The sequence below is a fragment of the Nelusetta ayraudi genome, unplaced genomic scaffold (genome assembly GCF_046127955.1).
Source record: "Nelusetta ayraudi isolate G7.1 ecotype Tasmania unplaced genomic scaffold, CSIRO-AGI_Nayr_v1 ptg000027l, whole genome shotgun sequence".
NCBI lineage: Eukaryota > Metazoa > Chordata > Actinopteri > Tetraodontiformes > Monacanthidae > Nelusetta > Nelusetta ayraudi.
Genome location: NW_027466077.1, coordinates 230,001 through 252,814, shown reverse-complemented (window position 1 = coordinate 252,814; position 22,814 = coordinate 230,001). Strand labels below are relative to the sequence as shown.

Genomic DNA, 22,814 nt, shown 5'->3' with positions numbered 1-22,814 from the left:
CATCTTTATCATCATCATCATCATCATCATCATCATCTTTATCATAATATCATCACCATCATCTTTATCACCATCATCATCATCATCATCATCATCATCTGATGACTGACACGCGCAAACACTCCAAACAGAGCATATGGGCAAGGCACGTGCGCGCGCGCGCGCGCACCGTGAGCACGCGTTTGCTGAGCAGCTGACAACGCGCGTGAGCGCTCACCCGCTGCCCTACTTTTTTTTTTTTTTATCTGTGATGCTGCAGAAACGAGGATGAGGAGGACGAGGTGGAGGAGGGGCTGGGAGGAGGGGAGGAGAACAGGGAATATCCCATCATGCCACGCTGCCCGTCCCACGGGACAGATGGATGGATGGAAGGGTGGATGGATGGATGGATGCTGTTTGCCTGTTTGTTGTGCGCCGCCTTCACAGCAGCTCGCGCTTTCGCATTTTTTTTTTAAAAACCCCACAGCATCAGCGTTCACCAAGCAATCCACTTCCGGTTGTGCCGTTTGAAAGTAAAAGCTTACTAAAAAAATGTCTTCAGGATGCTCGATCGCCCATTGATGACTTTTTGATTTGCTATACACTCAAGGATGGGAAGAGTTAAATGGTTCACAGTCGTCCTGGTCACAATGCAGAGGGCAATAACTTGAGGCAAATGGACTTGTTCTTATGATCTTGAAGACAAAAGGCTTCTTTAATTCTGAAGAAGCTCTGATGAACTTTTAATGTATACGAAACGTCTTCAAGATGGCAAGAACAAGTCCAGTTGCCTTAACTTAACATCCCTTCTATATTCACTGTAAAAGTAGTGTCTCTTGTAGGCAAACTGACACAAAATGGCAACAATGGTAACATTTAAATAAAACTCCTCAAATGACAAAGAGAAATTATATTTTATTCAAATTCTAAAACCAGTTCCAGCTTGCCACATTATAATGATGGATTTTGGAACCCTCCAAATGCAAATGAAAAGAAAACGGGCCATAATGTGGTAGGTGAAACTCCAACCCAGCGTCTCTATAATGAAATGGGTGAGAATAAGACGCCGAGCGCCCTTTTATTTTGAAGGGGGCTGCGCTCCAATTCTAACGCATCACGGTCAACTTGACGCAGCCCTCCTCCGGTTGCTGCGCGTCGCCCCGTGAGTGCAGCAGTTCGGTCTGTTTGTGAGTGCAGGTGGCTGAGCGTGCCGCCGGACCCGGGCACGGCACGGCACGGCACGGCACGGCACGGCACGCAGCAGCGGTCAATGCCGGAAACCACAGCGGTCTCGCCGCCGTCAAACGCACCCAGCTCGCCCTCCTTCCACCTCCGGAACGACTTGTAATCCGCCCACCGCCGGCATCCGTGTCCACTCAGCAGCCGGCCGGGGGATAGGGGGTCCAGCGCAGGGCGAGAACCAGAGGACGCGGCCAGCATGGACCCCCAGGCGAAGAACGGAAGGAGCCCGGCCGCGAAGGAGGGCTTCGCCGGGAGACTCTCCTCCCTGGGGGCCGACGGGGGCGGCGGTGGTGGAGGCGGTGGTGTCGGCGGCGGAGGGGACTCGGAGTCCGGAGCCGCCTCGGACGAGGCTACCGTGGGCTGCTGCAGCGACACGTTCAGCGGCAGCCTGGCCGACATGGAGAAGGAGACGCTGGAGGAGAAGCTGAGAGGGCTGGCGTTCAGAAAGCAGACCTCGTATCGGTGAGTTGGGGGGGTTGGAGCGGCCGGAGGGATGATGCTGCTGCTGCTGCCGCCGCCGCCGCTGCGGCGACTGCCGGGGAGGAGCAGGGCGGCGGGGAACCGGAGGGTCGTGCCTCGGAGGACGGCATCGTGCTCGGGTGTTTACCCGCTCGGTCGGTTCTTTCTCCCCCTCGTCACGTTCTTTTAACGTGCCATTAGCTCATGTTGTCGTAAAAGTGACACGTTAGCTAGCCCAGGCTCACACACACAAGGTCACCACTCCTGTGTGTGTGTGTGTGTGTGTGTGTGTGTGTGTGTGTGTGTGTGTGTGTGTGTGTGTGTGTGTGTGTGAGAGAGAGAGAGAGAGAGAGCGAGACAGATTTGACAGAGGCAGAGATTTGAACGGTATTTCCCCCTATTTTTTCATGTTTACTCTGGTTCGCTGGTTGAGTATCACTGACTTGTCCAAGCTTGTCATAGTGATGTCTCAAACACACACACACACACACACACACACACACACACACACACACACACAGACACAGAGAGAGAGAGAGAGAGAGAGAGAGAGAGAGAGAGAGAGAGAGAGAGCAACAGACACACAGGCCACAATTTACGTGTGCAACAAATTGTGTTTATTTCCCTGTAGTTGCTCTGTTTTGTGACAAGTAATGTGTGTCAGAGCGAAACTGTATTGATCACTGGGCTGTGTGTGTGTGTGTGTGTGTGTGTGTGTGTGTGTGATAGAGAGTGAGCGTGTGTGCGTGCGCCCACACATGGTATGACACCCTGGTGAGACCAGCAGCTGCTGTTGATAGTGAAAACTGGCCCAGGACCAATGATACACTGTCGCACACACACACACACACACACACACACACACACACACACACACACACACACAGCAGTTTTGGTTGCCGAATGTCTCTGTCAGGAATGCGAGGCATCTGTTTTACCGCTGATCAATTCCTGCCTTTTGTTTGTGCGCCCGGGCCAACCTACATTTACAGGAAATCGTTAGCACTGGAGACCGGCATCATCAATCAGGCCTCGTCTGTTTAGGGGCCGAGTCGGGACGTCGGCGCGAAAAAGCAAAGTCAAGACAGACTGATTGAAAAGGCCTCAGAATAGCGAGGGTTAATTGGGAAACACGTCAGCTATTTTGGATGGATGGATGGATGGATGGATGGATGGATGGATGGATGGATGGATGACATGATGATGGTCGCTGTCAAAATAATCAATAGTTGATAAAAGGAAAAAAAAAAAAACATGACAGTGATAATGCCAACAAGTGCCCAAAAAAAACAACATACAAATGTATTTATGACAATTTTGCTATAAAACAAGATTCTTGAAAAAATATATCTATACATATAGAACATACATATAACTTGAAATGCATTTAAAAAAAATAAAAAATAAAGAATAAGATTAAATTATCCAACAGCTACACTACCAGTCAAAAGTTTGGACGCACTATCTAATGCAGTGTTTTTCCTTTATCTTTAGTACTTGCTACACTGCAGATGGACACTGAAGACATTGAATATTATGAGCAAGATATATGTAATTGTGCAGCAAAAGAAAAACACGTTCAATAACTCTAAATATGCTTTTGACGAGACGTGGCTATTTTGAAGAGAATTGAAACATAAAACGTGTTTTGAGTTATTTGACACTTTTATTGTTTCCATCATAATTCCCTGCGTGTTCATGCGTCGTTCCGATGCCCTCAGTGAGAAACTGCAATAGTCAACAGTCATGACAGTGGGAGAAAAGACATTCGATTCGTAGGGTGTGTCCAAACTTTCGACTGCTGGTGTATATTTTTAAATATTTAATTGAAGTTCCTGTTACCTCAAATAGAATATTTCCTGTCCTGTGTGAAAGTAACAATCAGGTTTAATCCCAAAATAATCCAGTTTGACGCGCGGTGATCCGTCTCGTTAATGTCCCTCCCCTCCACACACACATTTTCCAAACACTTCCTTCAAACAGTCGTAAACTCTCTCTCTCTCTCTCTCTCTCTCACACACACACACGCACACACACACACCATGATGCTGGTAGTGTTACACTCTCCAGTCCTTCCCTTGTGTTGCGTCATCATTTACTCGAGCGTTTTCGATTTACGTTAAAGGTTTTCAGTGTGGCTGTTAATCTGCCACAGCCGACCCTCGGTGCTGTCGGAGCCGCAGCAGGTGCGGTGATTAAAAAAATTATTAAAACTCTTAGAAATCAATCCAAAACGACGTCACTGAGTCGAAAATGTTGCCAAATTGACTCGCGAATCTGTGTTTTTTTTGTTCTTTTTGTTCTCAAATTTGCCAAACGGAAGTCATTGAAGGCCGCTTCCTTTAAAAGCGATTGGATGGACGGTGCACCGCGCGTGTGTGTGTGTGTGTGTGTGTGTGTGTGTGTGTGTGTGTGTGTGTGTTTTCCCGTTTTTTGGCCTCCCCCTCTCTGCAGTCTTTCCCACTCACTCACTCACCTCTCCCGCCTGCCGCAGCGTCTCGCTTGGAATCTGGATTAATTTCATTTGGCCGGAGAACATTTGGCCCAGTGTTCCCCGCTGGCCACCGCCCGTCACCGGGACGCTCCACTCTGACAAAAGAGCCGCCTTGTTTGTTTCCCCTACCCCAACCCCGACCCCCGACCTCCCACCATCCCTCCTTTTACAATCGCACACATGCTCCTGTCTTGGTCCCGCTCTAACCTTTGACCTCGGCGGATAAAGCCAGCGATAATCTCTGAATTTTCCCTCTCCTGGCCGAGTGTGTGCGTGTGTGTGTCTGTGTGTGTGTGTGTGTGTGTTGCAGGTTGGGCGTGGCGGGGGGGCAGGGGGGGGCAAATGGAATTAGCCGCTCATGGAGAAGCTGGTTTACATATCTTTGAAGTGCTCGCTGCCAAGACATGAATTACCATATGTGGCGATACGACGGAGCCCAGCGATGATGCAGCGCAACATCAAAGCGGACGTGTGTGTGTGTGTGCGTGTGAGAGAGAGAAGTAACCTATCTCCCAGACATTCGTCACACTTTACCTCCGTCAGTGTCTTCCAAGAACACTGGCCCTGCTTTGTGTTGCCCCCCCCCACCCCCCACCCCTCCCCGCCGGCCGAAAAAAACTATTTATAGACGTCTCACCCGTCTGCCTGCATCACAGTGTTTCCTTGCTCATGGAGACAGTTTCTGTGTGTGTGTGTGTGTGTGTGTGTGTGTGTGTGTGTGTGTGGCTCGGTTAGTCAGCACGCCTGTTAGCCCGTAAGACACCACTTTAATTAGCCGCTCAGCCGACCAGCTGGGCCAGTTGGATCAGAGAGTCGAGATTTTTTTTTTCTTCCCCCCCCCTCCACCACTTCCTGTTAATCTGCTTTATTTAATTATTTATGTGTTTGTTGGGTGGGTGGGTGGGTGGGTAGCTAATCTGTTGCACAAAACCCTCGAACGCACCGCGGTCCAAACACCCGCACGTCTGTTTGTGGCCTCTGTGACTGACTGATGGCTGTAATAATCCGAACGTATGAAATATTCATCGGCCATTCGTGTGCGTCTTTCACGCTGCTTCGCCGAGTTTAAATGAAAATGGTTACAAATTTGGTGTGTGTTGACGTTCGGGGCAAAAAAAAAAAAAAGAAGCTGCAGTTAACACATCGTTCTTTTTGTCCTGTGCTGCAGTTCTTTTAATTTCCCTGTCAGATGAAACGACGTGTCTATTTTAATGGCTCCTATTTGCCAATTTTTTTTTTTCACGTAACATCGCTGACAGCATAGAGTGTGGTGCAGTTAGAGTGAAATAAAAGGCTTAATAACTTGGCTTAAACTGAATTTTTTTTTTTGTTGTCGTCTCATTTGGGCCAAAGACTGTTTTGCCAAACGCCAACTGAATATTGGAGCCTTGCAAGCACAAAACTGAGGCAAAGGAGAAACGACTGAAGTCTGGCGCTGTCAAATCTCAGTTTTCATTTGATTTTCAGTGGTGATATTTCCAATTGATCCAGGCCATTCCGCGTCTCCTCCTCTATTGTATTCATTTGTCTGAAATATTGGCGACCAAACCAGTATTCAATTTTTTCCAGCGCGGATTTGTCCCCGGGCTCCTTCCTTCAACTTTGAAACATTCGGCTTGTTAAGACAAGACGATCCGCGAGCGAACCTCGGCCCTGAAGCCGCAGGTTTGAAAACAACGGCGAGTTTGCCAGCGAGCGATGCGAGGGCGGAGGGGAATAAAAGAAAAGAAGGAAACAGAAAAGAAAAGAACGAAAGAGAGGTTTTGTTCCTTCAGCCCGACTCCCTTCGTGGGAAGTTGGTGCACAAACAGCGGGACAGGATGTCGCGACATTGTCCCGCCGCCGCTGCTGAACAGCCGACCCCCCAGCGAGGCCTCGGCTTAGTCCGAACGACGCACTCTGCCCTTTGCAGTGGGAGGAGAGCGACGTTTCTTAAAGGTCAGGCAACAACCCACTAGATGGAGCACTTCCGAAATCCTATTTTGGACAGATGGAAGAGTCAACCATTCCAATCTGGGTAAGAGCCCGAAGGGAACGATTTGGAAGGGCGATTGGACGAAGCCTCCGTCTGAGTCGACCAATCAGGCAACTGCTACGTGCTGCTACATGCTAGCCCAGGCATGGGCAAACTGTGGCTTCAAAGACACTGATTTTGTTGTAACTTTGCTTTTGACTCCAGCGGTGTTTCCATGACAATTTCTCGCAAAATAAAAGCGATATTACTCGATATCGCAACTGCGATTATCAGGTGTATCCATTTAATGGTGTGAAGCCCATTAGCCTTAATTCTCGTAAAAAATCTTAGCCAGCGAGACCGTACGAGAATTACGTTTGCTTTTGCTGGTTTACGCTTGTTTGCTGTCAGGAACGGTTGTTATATTTTTCTTTTTGATTACTTGTGAACAATATTCCGTCTCCTCCTCCGTCCAAACATAACGCGCGCCATTTTCACTTGAAGTGAACTGGTCACATGACCCCGTAACGTCATGTCCAGTGATGCGTAAATGCCAAACAAATTGTTTCCATGACACTATTTTGATATACCTCCATATGGATACGTGTGAAAAACCACCTCATGAGAGCGTTTTTCCAAGTTTACGTGTTTCTACGACCAATTTTTTTATTGCGATTTTTAGGTTTTGTGCAATTCTTGGCGTCACGGAAACGCAGCTACTAAAGCAACATGTTTTCAACATGTTCCATGATATATGTTCTCCTCCTATGAGGTGGGTCACCCAAACACTCCATCCATCTGCTGCTGCTCCGGCCCCTCTGTCAAATTTCCGAACCTATTGCGGGCCCTATTGAGTGAAAAAGGTTCCCCGCCCTCTGTGCTCGCCGCACGTCTCCCAGCTGAAACGCGTGTGTGAGTGAAGCGGAAAGCAGGACGCGTCAACTCATAATAAGTCGTTTGGTCCTGGAGGCGGCGGCCGTCTGAGCGGCTAGCGAGGCTAAAAATGGAAAAGTCGGGCCAGTGGACGTGTTGACATCTGCACCCGACCCTCACCGTCCCCCACTCACCCCTCCCAGTGGGCCTGTGTGAACATGTGGCGCGACAGATGGGACCCCAAAAAAAAAAGTTAAAATTTGACCTCCAATTAAATTCCCGACTCGTGTTTATTACGCGCCGCCCCTCCCCCTCCTTCCCTCGGCGCTTTGATGATTCTCTGAAGCCGATTCTGGTGGCCTGACACATATTTGCTCCAGGAGACCTGGAATGCCCTGTGAAAGTGGGCGTGGGCCTGTGTTTGACCCCCCCCCCCACTCCCCTATCTCACCACCACCAAACCTAATTTCCCTGGGGATGAAGGTGGCGCCGCTCCCCTTCAAGTGCTTTGCCCGCTGACACCAAAGCAGCGTTTCCCCAAAATCGGACTCATCTTCTCATTTCTTTCTTTTTGATGCTCCTCAGCTTTATCTGTTTCAAGAAAAGCACTCGGTGAAAAATTCCCAGACGGCCTCAGAGAGGCTTTGGGTGAAGCCTCCGTCTGAGCCGACCAATCAGGCAACTGCTGCTACATGCTAGCCCAGGCATGGGCAACCTATGGCTTGTGCGGCCATATGCGGCCCGTTAAGCTTTTTAATGCGGCCTGCCGAACTTGAGGCCAGTCTAAAGTCAAAGTCAAACGTCTGGACACACTGTTTAATGCAATGTTTTTTCTTGATATTTAGTACTTTCTATACTGCAGATAAATACTGAAGACATTCAAAATATAAGCAAGACATATGTAATTATGCAGCAAAGAAAAACACATTTTTAAGTGGCTTTTTTGAGGAATTTAAATTTAAAACGTACATTTTTATTGTTTCCTACATAATTCCATGTGTGTTCATACGTAGTTTTGTGAGAAACTGCAATGTCAATAGTCGTGCGAGTGACAAAAAACACATTCAATTCATAAGGCGTGTCCAAACTTTTCACTGCTAGTGTATTAATAGTAAGTCATAAAATAGCTGTATTTCATCCACTTTTTTCAGTGATTTAAGAGTCATTTCAATAAAGAGCTAAACACCGTGGGGGCGCTGCTCCTTGCAGTGCTTTGGCCGCTCACACAAAAGCAGCATTTCCCAAAAATCTGACGCGTCTTTTCTTTTCTTTTTGATCCTCCTCGACTTTATTTGTTTATAGAAAACCACTCGGTTAAAAATTCACCACGGCCTCAGAGAGCCTCGAGGTAGGTAGGTCAGTAATGAGAACAAAAACAACGGCCTCGATGAAACAGGAATTTAATTCCGTGGCTTTGTTAGTGAAAACGCATGGGGGACCTTTGAACCGACCAACGGCGGGCCGGCAACCGTAAGTGCACCGACGTGAGTCAAGTCGCTCCGCCTGTTTTTTATTTTTAGTATCAGAAAAACTTCCCCTTCTTTTGCTTTTCGCTCGTACAGTGAGTTTCACAGTGACGCATCACCGTCACCGTTCAGTTTCCTTCCTCTTCTCCTCGCTGGCCGCTGCTTTCCCTCACCCCCTCAGCGCTTCGGGGTAATTAAAGGCTCCCAGATGACTTTCACAGTCTGGTCCCTGTAAATCCCTCTCGTTGTTGTTGATGATGTTGGTGATGATGATGATGATGATGATGATGATGATGATGATGATGTTCAGACAGAACCTCATTGGCGCGGCTGGATTTCTGAGATTTTCAAAGGCTCATTTCTCTCAGCTCCATTCTAAAATTCGGCAAGACATAATTTGCTTTCCAGCTGGTCGGAATGTGACTGGGCCAATCAGCATCGTCTTCAAAAGAAAGAGGCGGAGCTACAGCCAGGTTTTTGCCTGGAATTAATTTATTAATGTGCATGTAATTGCTAATGTATTGGTTAACAAACACATTTTTGTCATTTATTTTACAGTAAATATTCAATCTGAGGGCTTTTCAGAGAAGCAAACTCACCTGAACTGTACACACACACACACACACACACACACACACACACACACACACGCACATATGCACGTATATATTTATGTATATATATATGTATATATATATATATATATATACATGTATATAAAATGTTTTTGTGTATGTATACAGTTCAGGTGAGTTTGTTACCTGAAAAGCACTCAGATATATATATATATGTATATATCAATATATATATTTTTTAAAAGGTCATCTGTGTGTGTGTGTGTGTGTGTGTGTGTGTGTGTGTGTGTGTGTGTGTGTGTGTGTGTTACGTACGCGAGTCGGTGTCGTGCGCTGCAGTCCGCGCCGCTTCCAGCTCGCAGCTTAAAGACACTCATGAATGTTTAAAGGGGCCGATGAGAGCAGCAATTGTTGACGGCAACAGTGTCGAGGCTCACTGACACAGTTTCCCTCCTCCTCACAAGCGGATGAACAGATAGAGGCATGAATATTTATGGCGGGAGGAGGAGGAGAGGGGAAAAGTCTACAAATGTATGGATAATTCACCCGAGGCAAACGGGTCAAACGCTCTTGCGTAAAGCTGCGTATTTATATATTTTGCTCTCCCTTTATTAACGGCTGTTAAGCAGAGGTGGGCCGACCGCACATCCAACCTGCTGCTGGGCTTCCACCGGTAATCACCCCGGCAACACGCCGCTGCCCTTCTACGCTCACTAGCGACGCAGACATGGAGATAAAAAAATACGTTTAAAAAAAGCGCACGCATGTTCCCTGGAATATTCCGTAAACTAATCCAGATTGATCGAGGGGAGGGAGGAAAAAAAAAAAACAAACCCCAAAGCGAGCAATCACATTTATGGCGGGATTAGTGTCGTTTGTTTTCCAACAAAAACTGAGCCCAGGACGTCTGGACTTCGACTCCTGGCAAATTAGGAGAAATGTTGTCACTCTGCGGGTTTTCACGACGATAACTACAAGTTTGCGTGTGTTTTTTTTGTGAGTCCGCCATGCATAAAATGCTCCTAATTGTGTTTTTATCATTACACATTTTTTCCCCCCCGTCATTTTGCACAATTGTGACTGCACTTTTTACCCAGTGAGGCCAACGTAATGGTCTAATGACCTGACAGAGGAACTGGATGTACTTGGCGGGTCTTTGTATAGTCAAACGTGGATATATTAGTGTGTGTGTGTATGAGAGAGAGAGAGAGAGAGAGAATGGCGATGACAATACATGCACTTGTATATATACATACTGTGCATGCACACAGTGTCGTCAGAGAGCCTGTCTGGGAAAAAATGCAGTTCCAGTTGGTCGGTGGTGTGTTTATTTGTTCATATCAATCATCGTCTGCTGTGTGTGTGTGTGTGTGTGTGTGTGTGTGTGTGTGTGTGTGTGTGTGTGTGTGTGTGTGTGTTTCAGCTGAGAGATTTCTGAGTCCTGCCTCTCTCCCCTTTCCAAGCCTTTTCTGGAGTGTTTGACTGTGTGTGTGTGTGTGTGTGTGTGTGTGTGTGTGTGTGTGTATGTGCGCTTGTGGTTTATTTTGCCCATAATGCAGTGTGCTGAGGCATTATGGGGGGATTGGCTGACAGGAGCCGCTCCTTATTAGTCGTCTGGCCGGGCTGTAAGAGGCTTTTACCGCTCGGATATGGAGCCTGGGGGTGTGGGGGGGTGGGGTGTGGGGAGAAAAGGGGATGAAGAGCATAAAGAAAGAGACGAGAAAGAGGAAGCAAAAAGCCGGGTTTTGTGTATGTCGGGGCTTCCTCCTCCCTCAGCCACAGGTTCCTCCAGTGCAGCGGTGCAGTGCTGGTGTTTACATTCCTCAGTCGAAAGGGAGGGGGCGCTGTGCGTGGATGGCTCATAAATCCTGCGCAAAAATAACCTCTTCTGAATATTCATTGTGTCCCAGTTGAGTTAGTTACCGCTTCAACTATTCAAAGGGCGAATACGGTGGCGCAGTGGTTAGTCCTGTCGCCTCACAGCAAGAAGGATGTGGGTTGTGGATCTTTCTTCTCCCACAGTGTTTCTCTCTCTAGCTGCGTTTCCATGACCGTTTTTTTTTTCTTCTCCAAAATAAAAGCGACAAAGTAAAATTGCGATTTGCAGGTGTTTCCATTGAATGGTAAACGGACTGCACTTATGTAGTGCTTTTCTAGCACCTTCACAGTACCCCCAAAGGGAGGCCTTTACAAAGGCCTCCCTTTGTCCAACCTTTCGGTCATTGGACACCGCTCACAGTCGCCCCGCACAAATGATGGCACTTAAGCCCTAATTTTCGTAAAATCTCGTCACACGAGACCGACCCCACTTTAAGGTCCAGAATTTCTTGTATAACTCTACATTTCGATGTTGTTTGCCGTCAAGAATGGTTGTTCTATTTTTCTCTTTGATTATTTGTAAAAAAAATAAAATATTCCGTCCACCCCTCCGTAGGTATTAAAAATGGATGGATGGATGGACTATTTAAGTCATTGATGACTTAAATAGTCCTTTTTTTTTTTCAATCTTCTTTTCAATCTTGGCCACTTCTTTTCTTCCGCACTCAAATATCAAATTGAAAAGAAAAAAAAAACAAAAAAAAACCCCAGCAACTTTATAACCAAACCAACCCATCCCAGGTGACCCCGGCCACCAACTGACGCCCCCTGCTGGACGGGATGCAGCCGCTTCTCCCACCTCGCGTCACTTCTTCCCCGTCGTCGCGGCCCCATCTGTCCTGTCCGGCCCGATAATGAACCTGTAGCGGCGACCGCAGAGGTGCCACCGACTCCATCAGCGATTGGCCTCCCACCTCGATTCACTTGGCTATTTATTTATTTATTTTCTTACTTCCTGTCAGCCAAGTCGAACATTTCTTTGCACCGAATTCCTGAGTTGGCACCGCCGACCGTTTTTCCTCCCCGCACCCCTGCCTCCGTTTGGCCACCATTTACTGTACATCTGCCTGCCGTTCTATTTATAGCTTCTATTAACATGCAAACACTAGCGCAGCGGCACCAATATAAACATGGATTAACCCGGCTGCTGTTTGGCTGCCTGTGTGTGTGTGTGTGTGTGTGTGTGTGTGTGTGTGTGTGTGTGTGTGTGTGTGTGTGTGTGTGCATGCGTGCATGCTTGATCAGGTGGGATTACCGAGCAACCTCCATCTCCCACCACACCACCCACACACACACATTCACGCATTCACACCGAAATGCGACTTTGCGTCCGAATAACATGTTGTGTGTCTTTTGAAGTTTCTCGGCTTCTCTCTAATTAAAAGTTTTTCCATTGCTATTTCTGATTCACACACACACGCACACACACACACACACACACACACACACACACACACACACACACACACACACACACACACATGCACCCACACTCGCGGTGGAGACGCAAACGCATGCACACACTTTGTAGCTCGCCCACGTGCGCGCACACACACGCACGACCCTGCAGACCTCAGCTGCAGAGACACGCTATAATTAGTGAGACATCATCTTTATCTCGCCCTCTCTTTCACTGTGTGTGTGTGTGTGTGTGTGTGTGTGTGCGTGTGCAAGTGTGAGTGTGTGCGTGTTAATTGCTCAGGTCAGATGGGAGTCATTAGTAAATAATTAATTGTATCAGGCGGCTGCAGCCTGACGTTAAACCTGTACTGAGTCTCTGCTCGACAATAATTTAATTGATTCAAACAATTTTTTTTTCTCCCCCCCCCCCTGCAGTTAACGCTTATTTTTCTCCCGGTCGTGCACCGCGCACCCTCTCCCTCTCTCCTCCGTCTTCCTCCGCTCGTCCTCATCGGCTTTTCTCATTTTCTCCACCGTCGTCGTCCTCCTCCTCCTCCTCCTCCACCTCTTCTTCTTCTTCTGCTGGGCGTCTGTACCAGGCGGTAAAGGTCAGATCCAGATGCACAGCGCGACTCTGCCGCCTCGCCCACATTACATGCTGGCTCTCACACGGGCGTGCGCGCCAGCTGACAGACTGTAATTATGTTGGTGTCAGAGGGAAGATGCAGATAGAGAGAGAGAGAGAGAGGGAGAGAGGGAGGGTGGAGGTGGGGGGAGCGAGGGAGAGAAGAGGGTGTAGTATCGCTCCTGCATTCCGCCTCCAGTTCGTGACATGTCCTGACTGATCGCAGCGGATCCGTCAACGCTGCTGAGAAACTCTCATTTTGCTAAGTGGCCCCTGCAGACGGTTTACCTGCTCTTTAATTTGCACCGGCACCGCCCCTAATGGTTTTCAGAGGTTTTGCACAATCACGCATGTACATTTAGCACTTTGTTTGCAGCCTCCTGGTCAAACGGAGGCCTGGTCGGACCCTCAACCTGTTTGGGAACGGGGCAGAAACAGGGAGAGTTCACTGATGAGACCCGGAGGGGGGGGCAAACCTTTTGACTGGTGGGGCCACAATGTGTTCTATAATTGGACAGAGTGGACGGAGCAGCAGCAGGTGGATGCAATGTTTTGGTGAGCCACCTCATAGAAGGAAAAAATATATCTGATCTGTGGAAACATGTGCATTAATGTCAATTGAAAACGCACATAGAGTAGCATTCAGCCTCATCAGTGTCTTTGAAGCCCCACAGTATTTAGCTCTTTATTGAAATGACTCTTAAAACACTGAAAAAAGGATGAAATACAGTTATTGTATTCCTTGCTTACTATTAATATAATTTCTTTAAGTTTGGCGGGCTGGATACAAAAACTTAATGGGCCACATATGGCCCCCGGGCCTTGGTTTGCCCACGCCTGGACTAGATAGAGACACAGATATATTCTTTCTTCCATAGAAAACATTGATGAAGTGAGTTTCTTTGAATTTCTGGGTCTTTCAATTCGTTCTCAAACCTCATTTTCGTCTCCCTGAATGCTTTCAGAAACGTCTCGTCTTGTTTCCTGCGTGTCGACACAGTTCGCGATGCCGTTGCACAACAGCAACGCGGACCCGAGCATCTTCACTTTCCTCCTTTTCTCCCCCTCACCGGTGTCGCAAAGCTGACCCACCTCCGCGACGCTCCGCCTCCTTTTTTTCCATCTGTGTGCTCGCTCACGTCCCGTCGGCTGTCGTTTTCAGAGTGCTGTGTATCTAAGCCTGAAAACCTCTTACTGGCCAGTTGTCAAGCAAACAAGAGCTGGTCCCCCGACGCCGCTCCGCACAACTGATTTGCATGTTTGTGAGACGAATCAAAGTGAGCGATCCAGCCGGAGTCGTGTCACGGTGCTGCAGGAGGTGTGAACGCTGAGGGATGTTCTGTGGGATGAAATTGTGTTTGTTGTTTTTTTTTTTTTTTTTTTCCATTTGAAACCAGCATCAGGTTTTTATCTCTGGTCCTTTCTGGTGCTTTATGCGCGGGTTTGGATCAGTTAAATCAATTAGATACTAAGAATTAAGCGAAAGAAATCGAATTCATCTGTGTGTTGAGGCGTTATTGCAGGTTCTGGGCTCAATGCCAAAAGCGCTTTTGTCATTAATGCTTGTGAAATTTCCTTGTTGGCGCACTGTTGCGTCATTTTTTTCCCCGCTTCTTGTGGTTAACAAGAAAGACAAGCTTCATGCAACACTTTGAAACATCAGTCTTTCACTCTTTGTTTTTTTCACTAGCTGCGTTTCCATGACCCGTAGAATTGCACAAAACCTAAATATTGCAATAAAAAACTGGCTACAAGGTTTTGACGCTCTCATGAGGTGGTTTTTCACACGTATCCATATTGAGGTATATCGCAAAAGTGTCACGGAAACACTTTTTTTCGGATTTACACGTCTGCGGACGTGATGCACGGGGTCATGTGACCAGTTCACGTTAAGTGAAAATGGAGCGTTGATGGATGTTCGGAGGAGAAAACTGAATATTTTTTCCAAGTAATCAGAGAGAAAAATATCACAACCATTCTTGACAGCAAACAAACGTAAACAAACAAAAGCAAACATAATTCTCGTTAATCTCGCGGGACGAGATTTGACGAGAATTACGGCTTGTGCGCTTCACACCATTCAGTGGGAACACCTGCAAATCGCAATTGTACTTTGGAAGTATCGCTTTTACTTTGTGAAAAACTCTCATTGAAACGCAGCTATTGACACCCAGTCGCTGAGACGTGTTTTCTCTTTGTGACATGGCACAGCTTTGGATGTCACACCCAGAGGTGGTGCCATAACCAACATAATGTTGTGCTGGTGTTCAGATCCTGCTCACACGGTGGATGTGAATAAATTTTGCGCTAAGTCGCCTTATGAGAGCTCGATAGATGCGGTAAATCACTGCAAAAATGCAGTTTTTAGTCATCAGAAAGGTTCCTGGCAAACGTTTTAGGTTTTCTCTTTGCCGAGCATGATGGGAAAACAGCTTAAATTACCTTGAAACCAGCCCTACATGTGAGAAGCGAGTGGACGTGACACTCCACCGCCGTGCTACCCGCTCAGCGCTGAGCTCGTACCGCTCTCTCCGCTACCCGCTTATAGAAACAGAGTGGGTTTTCTGAGTGGGCGTCCTGGAAAGGAAAAAAAACAAGACGAGAGAGCTGGTTTGCTGACTACGCCGGGCAGAAAGAGACGAGATGTAGCGGCGCTCGTGACGCCCCGAGAATGTCAGCGGTCCTCCAGCACGTACAGCCGTTTCCAAAAGCCTATCTGGCTGCGATTAGAAAAACCCATCAGAGGCAGTTTGTCGGAGGCTCCGGTAGTTGCGGCCATCATCACCCCCTCATCGTGTCCTCGTTAGCCAGTGAGGATTCGTCACGATGTGTTTCTGTGTATTTTTAACGGGTCTTCCCTGATGATGAAGAGAAGAAGAATAAAAAAGAAAAAAATACGAAGGTGGGAGGAGGAGGAGGAGGAGGAGGAGGGGGAGGAGGAGGACGGGGAGGGAAAAACAGGAAGAGGAAACGGTGGGAGGCTGTGGAGGTTGAAGAGGGGAAGGACGAGAGAGTGGAAGTGTGAAGATGATGTTGGCGAGGAGGAGGAGAGGATGGAGGAGGTGGAAGATAAGCAGGAGGAGGAGGAGGAGAAGGAGGAGGAGGAGGAGGAGGAGGAGGAGGAGAGAAGCCAAGGCCTTTGGTCAAAGCCAAGACCGCCTACAGATGCTCTCTCCTCCACTCCGCTCCTCTCTCTTCTCACTCTCATCTCTGCTTCACACCCGCTCCCTCTCTCTAATCCCTCCCTCCTCCTCCTCCTCCTCTGGGGGAGGAAGAGGAGGAGGAGTAATGTAGGCCAGCGTGGAAGTGAAGTGAAGGGCAGCCTCGCTCGCTGGCTCCGGAGGGCTGCAGACTTTCATCTCCTCCGCAGAGGGAAGGCGGCCGCCGCAACGCCGGCCGGGGAAATGGAATTGTTTCATTTCTGGCCCCTCGAAAAAACGAGGGAGAAGGAACAAAAAAGGGGAAGCGGGAGAAGCTGTGATGTTCTCAGCCCTGAGGGAATGTGTTTCTTTATGTTTTTTTTTTGGTTTTCTCAGGCGCTCCTGTGGTAAACTGCTGCATCAGTTTAACTCAGACAAGATTCTGAAGATTCAGGATTTGTATTGAAATGTAGAAACATCCACATCCTGCCTGTTTGTCCCAATGATGTGTTTTGAAAAAGAACCCCCCCCCCCCAAAAAAAGAAGAAAATTATTTCTCAGAAACCACCAGGGTTTTTTTTTTTGTTTTTTGGGGGGGTGAATCATGTGTGGTGTAGCCGAGCCTGCATATTGATCTAAAAAGCTGCAAAGCGATGTTCAGTTTCCACCGGACAGTAACACGACTTCAATATCACGGTTTTCTCTTTCTTATTTTTTATAAATTAAACGTGTGTGTGTGTTTGTGTGTGTTGACACTTCTGGGGGCCGTTCAAGCAGCAACACGGGCCGTAAAGGGCACAAACACACAGTGGCATGTCACAGGGGACGCTGCTTATAAATAGAGGGAGGAAGGTCCGAGGGAAGGAGTCAGACTTCCTGCATCCAGCCGCACATCCGCACACACACACACACACACACACACATGCAAATGCACAGCGCACAGGATCCAGCCAGCGTCGCTCCACTGGCCTTACTGGTGCTTCTACTGAACTCTGAGCGGCTTCAGTCGTCTCAAAACTCTCAATTTATTTATTATGTTTTTGTTTTTTTTTTAAAAGAAAAGGTTGTTAACATGTTTTTCGATTTCGCTCCCGATGGATTTTGCCTGGTGTGTGTGTGTGCATGTGTGTGTGAGGACAGTGATCTAATAGGAGTTGATGGTGTACCCGACTGCAGCTGCTCTCACACACCCACTCCCTGTCAGACGCTCACACACACACACACACACACACGCAGACACACACTCCAAGAGGGAGAGAAGACTGTAATTAAACATATTACACTTATTAAAGTGGAGAGGGTGTCGAAACTCTGAGGTAGGTCGACTGCAGGGTTCACAGAGTTTCACCCGCTGGTCGAGGTTCACACTTGGTCACAATAAAATATTAAACCAATAAAGAATGGTATATTATCATTATACGCAAATGTATTTACATTTGCGTCTCGGGTCTGGTGTGTGTAAAAATGTAATCTGCCGACAGACGCAGGGAGGAATTTATCTGTGCACACATTTCAACCAGGAAGGAAATCTGAGTGTGGTTGCCGTGACAACAGCTCCCTTCACACCCTGCCCCCGCCCTCTCCCCTCCACACACAAACACACACACACACACACACACACACACACACACACACACACACCACCACCACCACCACCACAGATGTACACACACACATAATCCTGTTTGAGTCTCAAGCTGGGACGAGATGGGAAATGTTTGTGCGCGATTATTGGCAACGTGTGCGGCCGAGAAGTTTTTTTGTGCACATAAAGAAGCCACTTCAACCCTGTGTGTGTGTGTGTGTGTGTGTGTGTGTGTGTGTGTGTGTGTGTGTGTGTGTGTGTGTGATTTCTTCCTGCTATTGTCAGTTTTGGCTTGTGTCCTGTGTGTTTTTCTGTATGTGCGTGTGTTTTTGCGTTGTCGGGTTCCCACTGAGGCTCCTGCAGAAGTCATACAGTGTTGCAGACATATTAAAATGATTATTATTATTATTATTATCATTATAACAATGATTGCCTTTTAAATAACATTTTCTCCATCCTCTGGCCTATTAAGTTGTGTTGCAGTTGTTGTACGATACGTTGCAGAGATTAGTTAGTGCGGAGGTGGGTGTGAACTAAGGCCTCTGTTCATCGACTCTGTTCTCCTGCTGCTGCTGCTGCTGCTGCTGCTGCTGCTGCTGCTGGTTGCAGAGCATCAACTCAGAGCTGCAGCCGGCTGCTCGCTCACACTCGGAGGAACATTTCCCACTAGATCGATAAGTGAAAATGATCGAGGTGGAGATCATCATCATCATCATCATCATCATCATCATCATCATCATCATCATCACCTGGGAATAAACTCTCCATCCACATCCAGCAGTAGCATGTAGTCAGTCAGAGGAGCTGCAGCCTGTTGACCTGCTGCTGTGTGTGTGTGTGTGTGTGTGTGTGTGTGTGTGTGTGTGTGTGTGTGTGTGTGTGTGTGTGTGGTGTGTGGTGTGTTACCGCTCACAGCCAAACTACTCGACACTCTCAGCATCCTCAGTGTCGCGACCTGGGAAGACAAGAAGAGAAGATTCATTCGTGACGAGATTCCTCCCCCCTCGTCTTGCGATGGAGGAACTTTCTGCACCTCACTTCTCTATTTATGGTCAAAAGGACACCTTTAAATCCTCCGGAATGTATCTTTTTTTTTCCTTCCCTCCCCGCCGCCACCGGCGCCGTCAGAAGTTTAATTCTCTGTCAGCGGTAAAAAAGATTTAGAAGGTTTTTAAATCTCCCTATCACTCCAAATCCTGCTGCGCAAACATTCAGTGAAATTCCTCCCCTAATAGTGCTGATAAGTGTGTGTGTGTGTGTGCGTGCGTGCCAGGTTCGCTGTTACGTAATGCTCAGAAAATAGAGCCGATTCACCTGCGAAGGAATGAAGAGGGGAAAGTACCAAAGAGCAGGAGAGCTGAAGAGAAAGTTTCGCTCGTGGAAGGGAAAGTTTCGCTCGTTTCTTTGCTTTCCTTCCACTCCGACAGCACAGCGGAGAGCTTTTGTGCGCCGAGGTTCACTCGCTCCTGACTGTGTGCTTGAGACGTTGGGGAAGCCGGAGTTGTGACTTTAATGGGGCCAAACTGGCTGCTGTTGACCTCGTAAACTTGGAGGTCGCCTGGAAAGTGGGTGAAGTCTTGTGTCCCCGAAACCCAGCTGGCACACTTTCAGTTTTCACACACAGGCCGAAGAATAGAAAGACCCGCCTCGCCTCGCATCAACTCGCCAGGGCCCGAATTTCCCTCGTAACAGAAAATAGATTTTAGAAAATACACGAGTGCCAAAGAGAAGCTGGAGCTGCGACACTGTGACTTTTTCACATTCAAACTGCAACTTTTTCATTTGTTTCCCATGCATTGTGTCGCTTCAGAGTTTATAAATCAATCTCCTCCTTATTGTTCAGTTTAACTGTCGGATTACACTTGGGGTTTGGCTCTAATGTTAACTTCACTCATTATTTTTTGCAACAAGATCTCGATGCTCATTGTTCCGCCGTAAAGCAGCGTTTGATCTCACAAAGAGAAGCAGAGGAGAGGATCTAGTGTCATAGTTCACTGGACACCACTGCAAACACACACACACACACTCATGTTGTTCCACACCGGGGAGCTCAGATGTCCGGTGTCGGGTCTCTGGTGCCTGTTGATTGTCATAATTACCTGACCGCTGACGCCAGCGTGCAGAGAGCACAACTCCATTTGAGGTTCTGGAGGAAAGGATGAGAAAAGTTGGAGGAGGTGGAGGAGGAGGAGGAGGATGGCGAGGAAGGAGAGGCAGGGCCAGGAAGGTTCGCTGGTTCCACCGGCTGCTGGGCTACAGGTGAGCGGCTGGTGTCGGACGGTGATTCTGTTGGGATTGCAGCCGAGCTTGTGTGTGTTCGCTGTCAGGTTTCATTCGGTTTTGGACTGTCGGTCTTTCGAAAGCAGAATTCTTTCTGTCTTCTCCTCGTTACCTAACCCTCACTCAAGCTAAACAAAGTGGAAGCGTAAAGGAAATAAGTTCTTGCGGATGAAGGAGCCGTATTAATTCCTGAGTGGAAGGAATGTCACGGTTGTTTGGACGAGGCTACTGTGACAGTGAAAGACTTCTGCAACTCTCAACTTTCCTTTTGAACCAAAAACATTCTTGACCGTGTTCAAAATGTTGCCCTGGCAGCTGTAAAACGGCAAATTCTTGCCGGTTCATCCCACAAAGGACCACAAGTTTCACTTGTGCCATTAAACCAGCCTTTAAATGTAGCTGAAGTCTAAAGTCTGATGGCTGTACTCACTACACGGTCAAATTAACTGGTTTTCCATTTACCTTTGCCACCATGAATACTGTGAAAAGTAAGTCAACTAAATGTTGCATCTGAACACCCAGTGCGCCACCTACTGGCTGCAGTATTCCAAACTAGGTGCTGATGGCCCTGTTGTATACCAGTCACATCCCTGTGGTTTTTTGTGCTGCTTGGCTGGAGGACCTGCAGGGAGCCGGTTGCTTTTGGTCTTGTGCACTGACAGTTCACAACTACGACACCTAGTGGTGAAACGGTCTTTTGCACGTTTGCTCCTTGAAGTGTTTCTCTTTCCTTTGCCACTGATTGGTGGCAAATTTTATATCTGTTGCCTTAAGTGTATAATATTAGGAGATTTTGAGAGGAAACGGTGACATCAAGTGGTTACAGTTTAGATTGCAGTTCTCTTTCACTCTCTCTCCCCCTCTCAAGGTTGCCAGTGAACTACGGTGGGCTGCGCACGTAAACCTGGATATCTCGTCCACCGTCTTCTTCATTGGTTTATTCGATGACGCAGCTTCACTCTATATACAAAACGTGCCGTCAGGCAGCTGGATTGTTCACACCAGGCTTCCTTAGAAATATGGTGGTGCAAGATGGAAGCTAACTGGGAGCAAGACCCTTACTGCTCTATGTATATTTTTAATATATAAATGAGAACCATTCTATGGGTAGGAAAACCAAATGACTGGTATTGTACTGCAAGCATGCACTTTTATTAAAGTATTTACCTTATTAAGCTTTTACCAATATAAAAATAAATCATAAATCTGGCCAAATTGTACACACTGGACCTTTAAGTTGCACTTCAACACTTGTGTGTAATCTCCAGCCTGCGTTTGATTGCCGTTCAGTCCGTTTTCATGCAATGTACACGTTTTTCCAACAAACCCCTGAGGGTCAGGTGAGGAAAAGGCTCGCCCGCCGCTGTCGCCTGCTGCTCGGCTTGAAACAGCAGCCCGGAGTGCGCAAGCTGATTTTTTTCAAACGCGCCAGTGACTTTTTCATGTTGTGTTTTTTTCTTTTTGTTGTTTTTTTATTTAAAGCTGCACAAAGAGAAGCGCCTGGGCCTCGGTCCCACACGGCTGCAGTTGTTTCATCCCTCGCCCCGTCACACAGATGATGGATTCCTCCCACCAGCGGTCCTCCTGTTGCCTCCTCCTCCTCCCCCCGCACGCAACTTTTTCTCAACACACTTTTCCCAATAATCACAACAGTCTGTTGCGGAATCACGGCGAGCCAGGGAACAAAAAGCGCAACCCTTATAGACTTTTCTCCCACTGTAATCCCCTGACCTGGTCTGCGGAGCCGCCCCCTGTCTTAAAGTCAAGGAATTACACCCCCTCGCCCGAGTTGGAGGCGGAACAAACGCGCTGCCGCCGTCTTATTTACATGCGAGTGTAAAGGTGCCAACGCACGCCGTGATAGAACGGATTCCCGAAGCGGTCTAATTGCTGGATGAGCTGCCGATGCTCCCGCTGAGCCGTTTCCAGAGCAACGCCGTTGACAGCCCACCTCTGCTGGAGGAGGAGGAGGAGGAGGAGGAGGAGAAGGAGGAGGCGGAGGAGGAGGAGGAGATCAGACAGAGAAGATCTGAGATATGTGAGACAAAAAAAGAAGAGGAGGACTAGGAGGAGGTGGATGAGGAGGAGAGGAGAAGGAGGAGGAGATCAGACAGAGGAGATCCAAGATATGTGAGAAAAAAAAATGAAATAAAAGGGAGGCAGCGAGGAGGAGGAGGAGGAGGTAGAAGAGGATTAGTTCCAGCGAGGAGGACGAGTCACGGAGCGCCGAGGTGGCGTTGGAGGCGAAGGCAGCTGCACCAATCAGGATGCGGTTCATCACAGTTGCGATGAACTCGATGAGCGTTGCACGTTGCGCGTTGCACGTTGTGCATCCGAAGCAGTTTCTCAGCCGCTCAAAGATGGCTCTGTGTTGTTGTCTCTGTCTCCCTGTCTATTTCCTTTTTTTGAAACTTGAGCCTCGACATGAGTGTTTTTATCAGCTGTGAGTTCGAGGCTTCATCAGAGTGCGGTGGCGGCGCCGAGGCTCGGCTCCCTGCTGCTCTGATTAAACTATGAACTCGGGGCCCAAACATCCGTGTCAGTGTGTTTCATTTTTAGCAGAGTGACTAATAAATCAATCATGGCCTGCAAGAGCTGCCAGCAGATAGCATTTGTCATGTGATACGCGGCACGAAATGCCGTCATGGCTTCCACAGATGCAGAGTGAAAGAGGGACTTTTGGACTTTTTGATTGAGAGACCTGCCCCAGGTGGAGGAGTTCAAGTATCTCAGGGTCTTGAAGAAGGAGCTGGAGCAAAAAGCGAAGCTATGAATTTATCGGTCGATCTACGTTCACACTCTCACCGATGGTCATGAGCTTTGGGTAGTGACCGAAAGAACCAGATTGCGGATGTAAGTGGCC

At 47.9% G+C, this 22,814-nt stretch overlaps 1 protein-coding gene across 3 annotated transcripts in view; it reads left to right on the top strand.

Annotated features, from left to right (window-relative positions):
- The first annotated feature begins 1,080 nt into the window (after positions 1-1,080).
- dgki (diacylglycerol kinase, iota) overlaps positions 1,081-22,814 on the top strand; it is a 46,805-nt gene continuing 25,071 nt past the window's right edge. The window contains exon 1 of one of the 3 annotated variants that reach the window (XM_076029918.1): positions 1,081-1,683. In XM_076029918.1, coding sequence (XP_075886033.1) covers positions 1,418-1,683 — 266 coding nt within the window. In that variant the 5' untranslated portion in view covers positions 1,081-1,417. The remainder of the gene's footprint in view (positions 1,684-22,814) is intronic. The other 2 variants (XM_076029917.1, XM_076029919.1) reach the window with 2 other exon arrangements.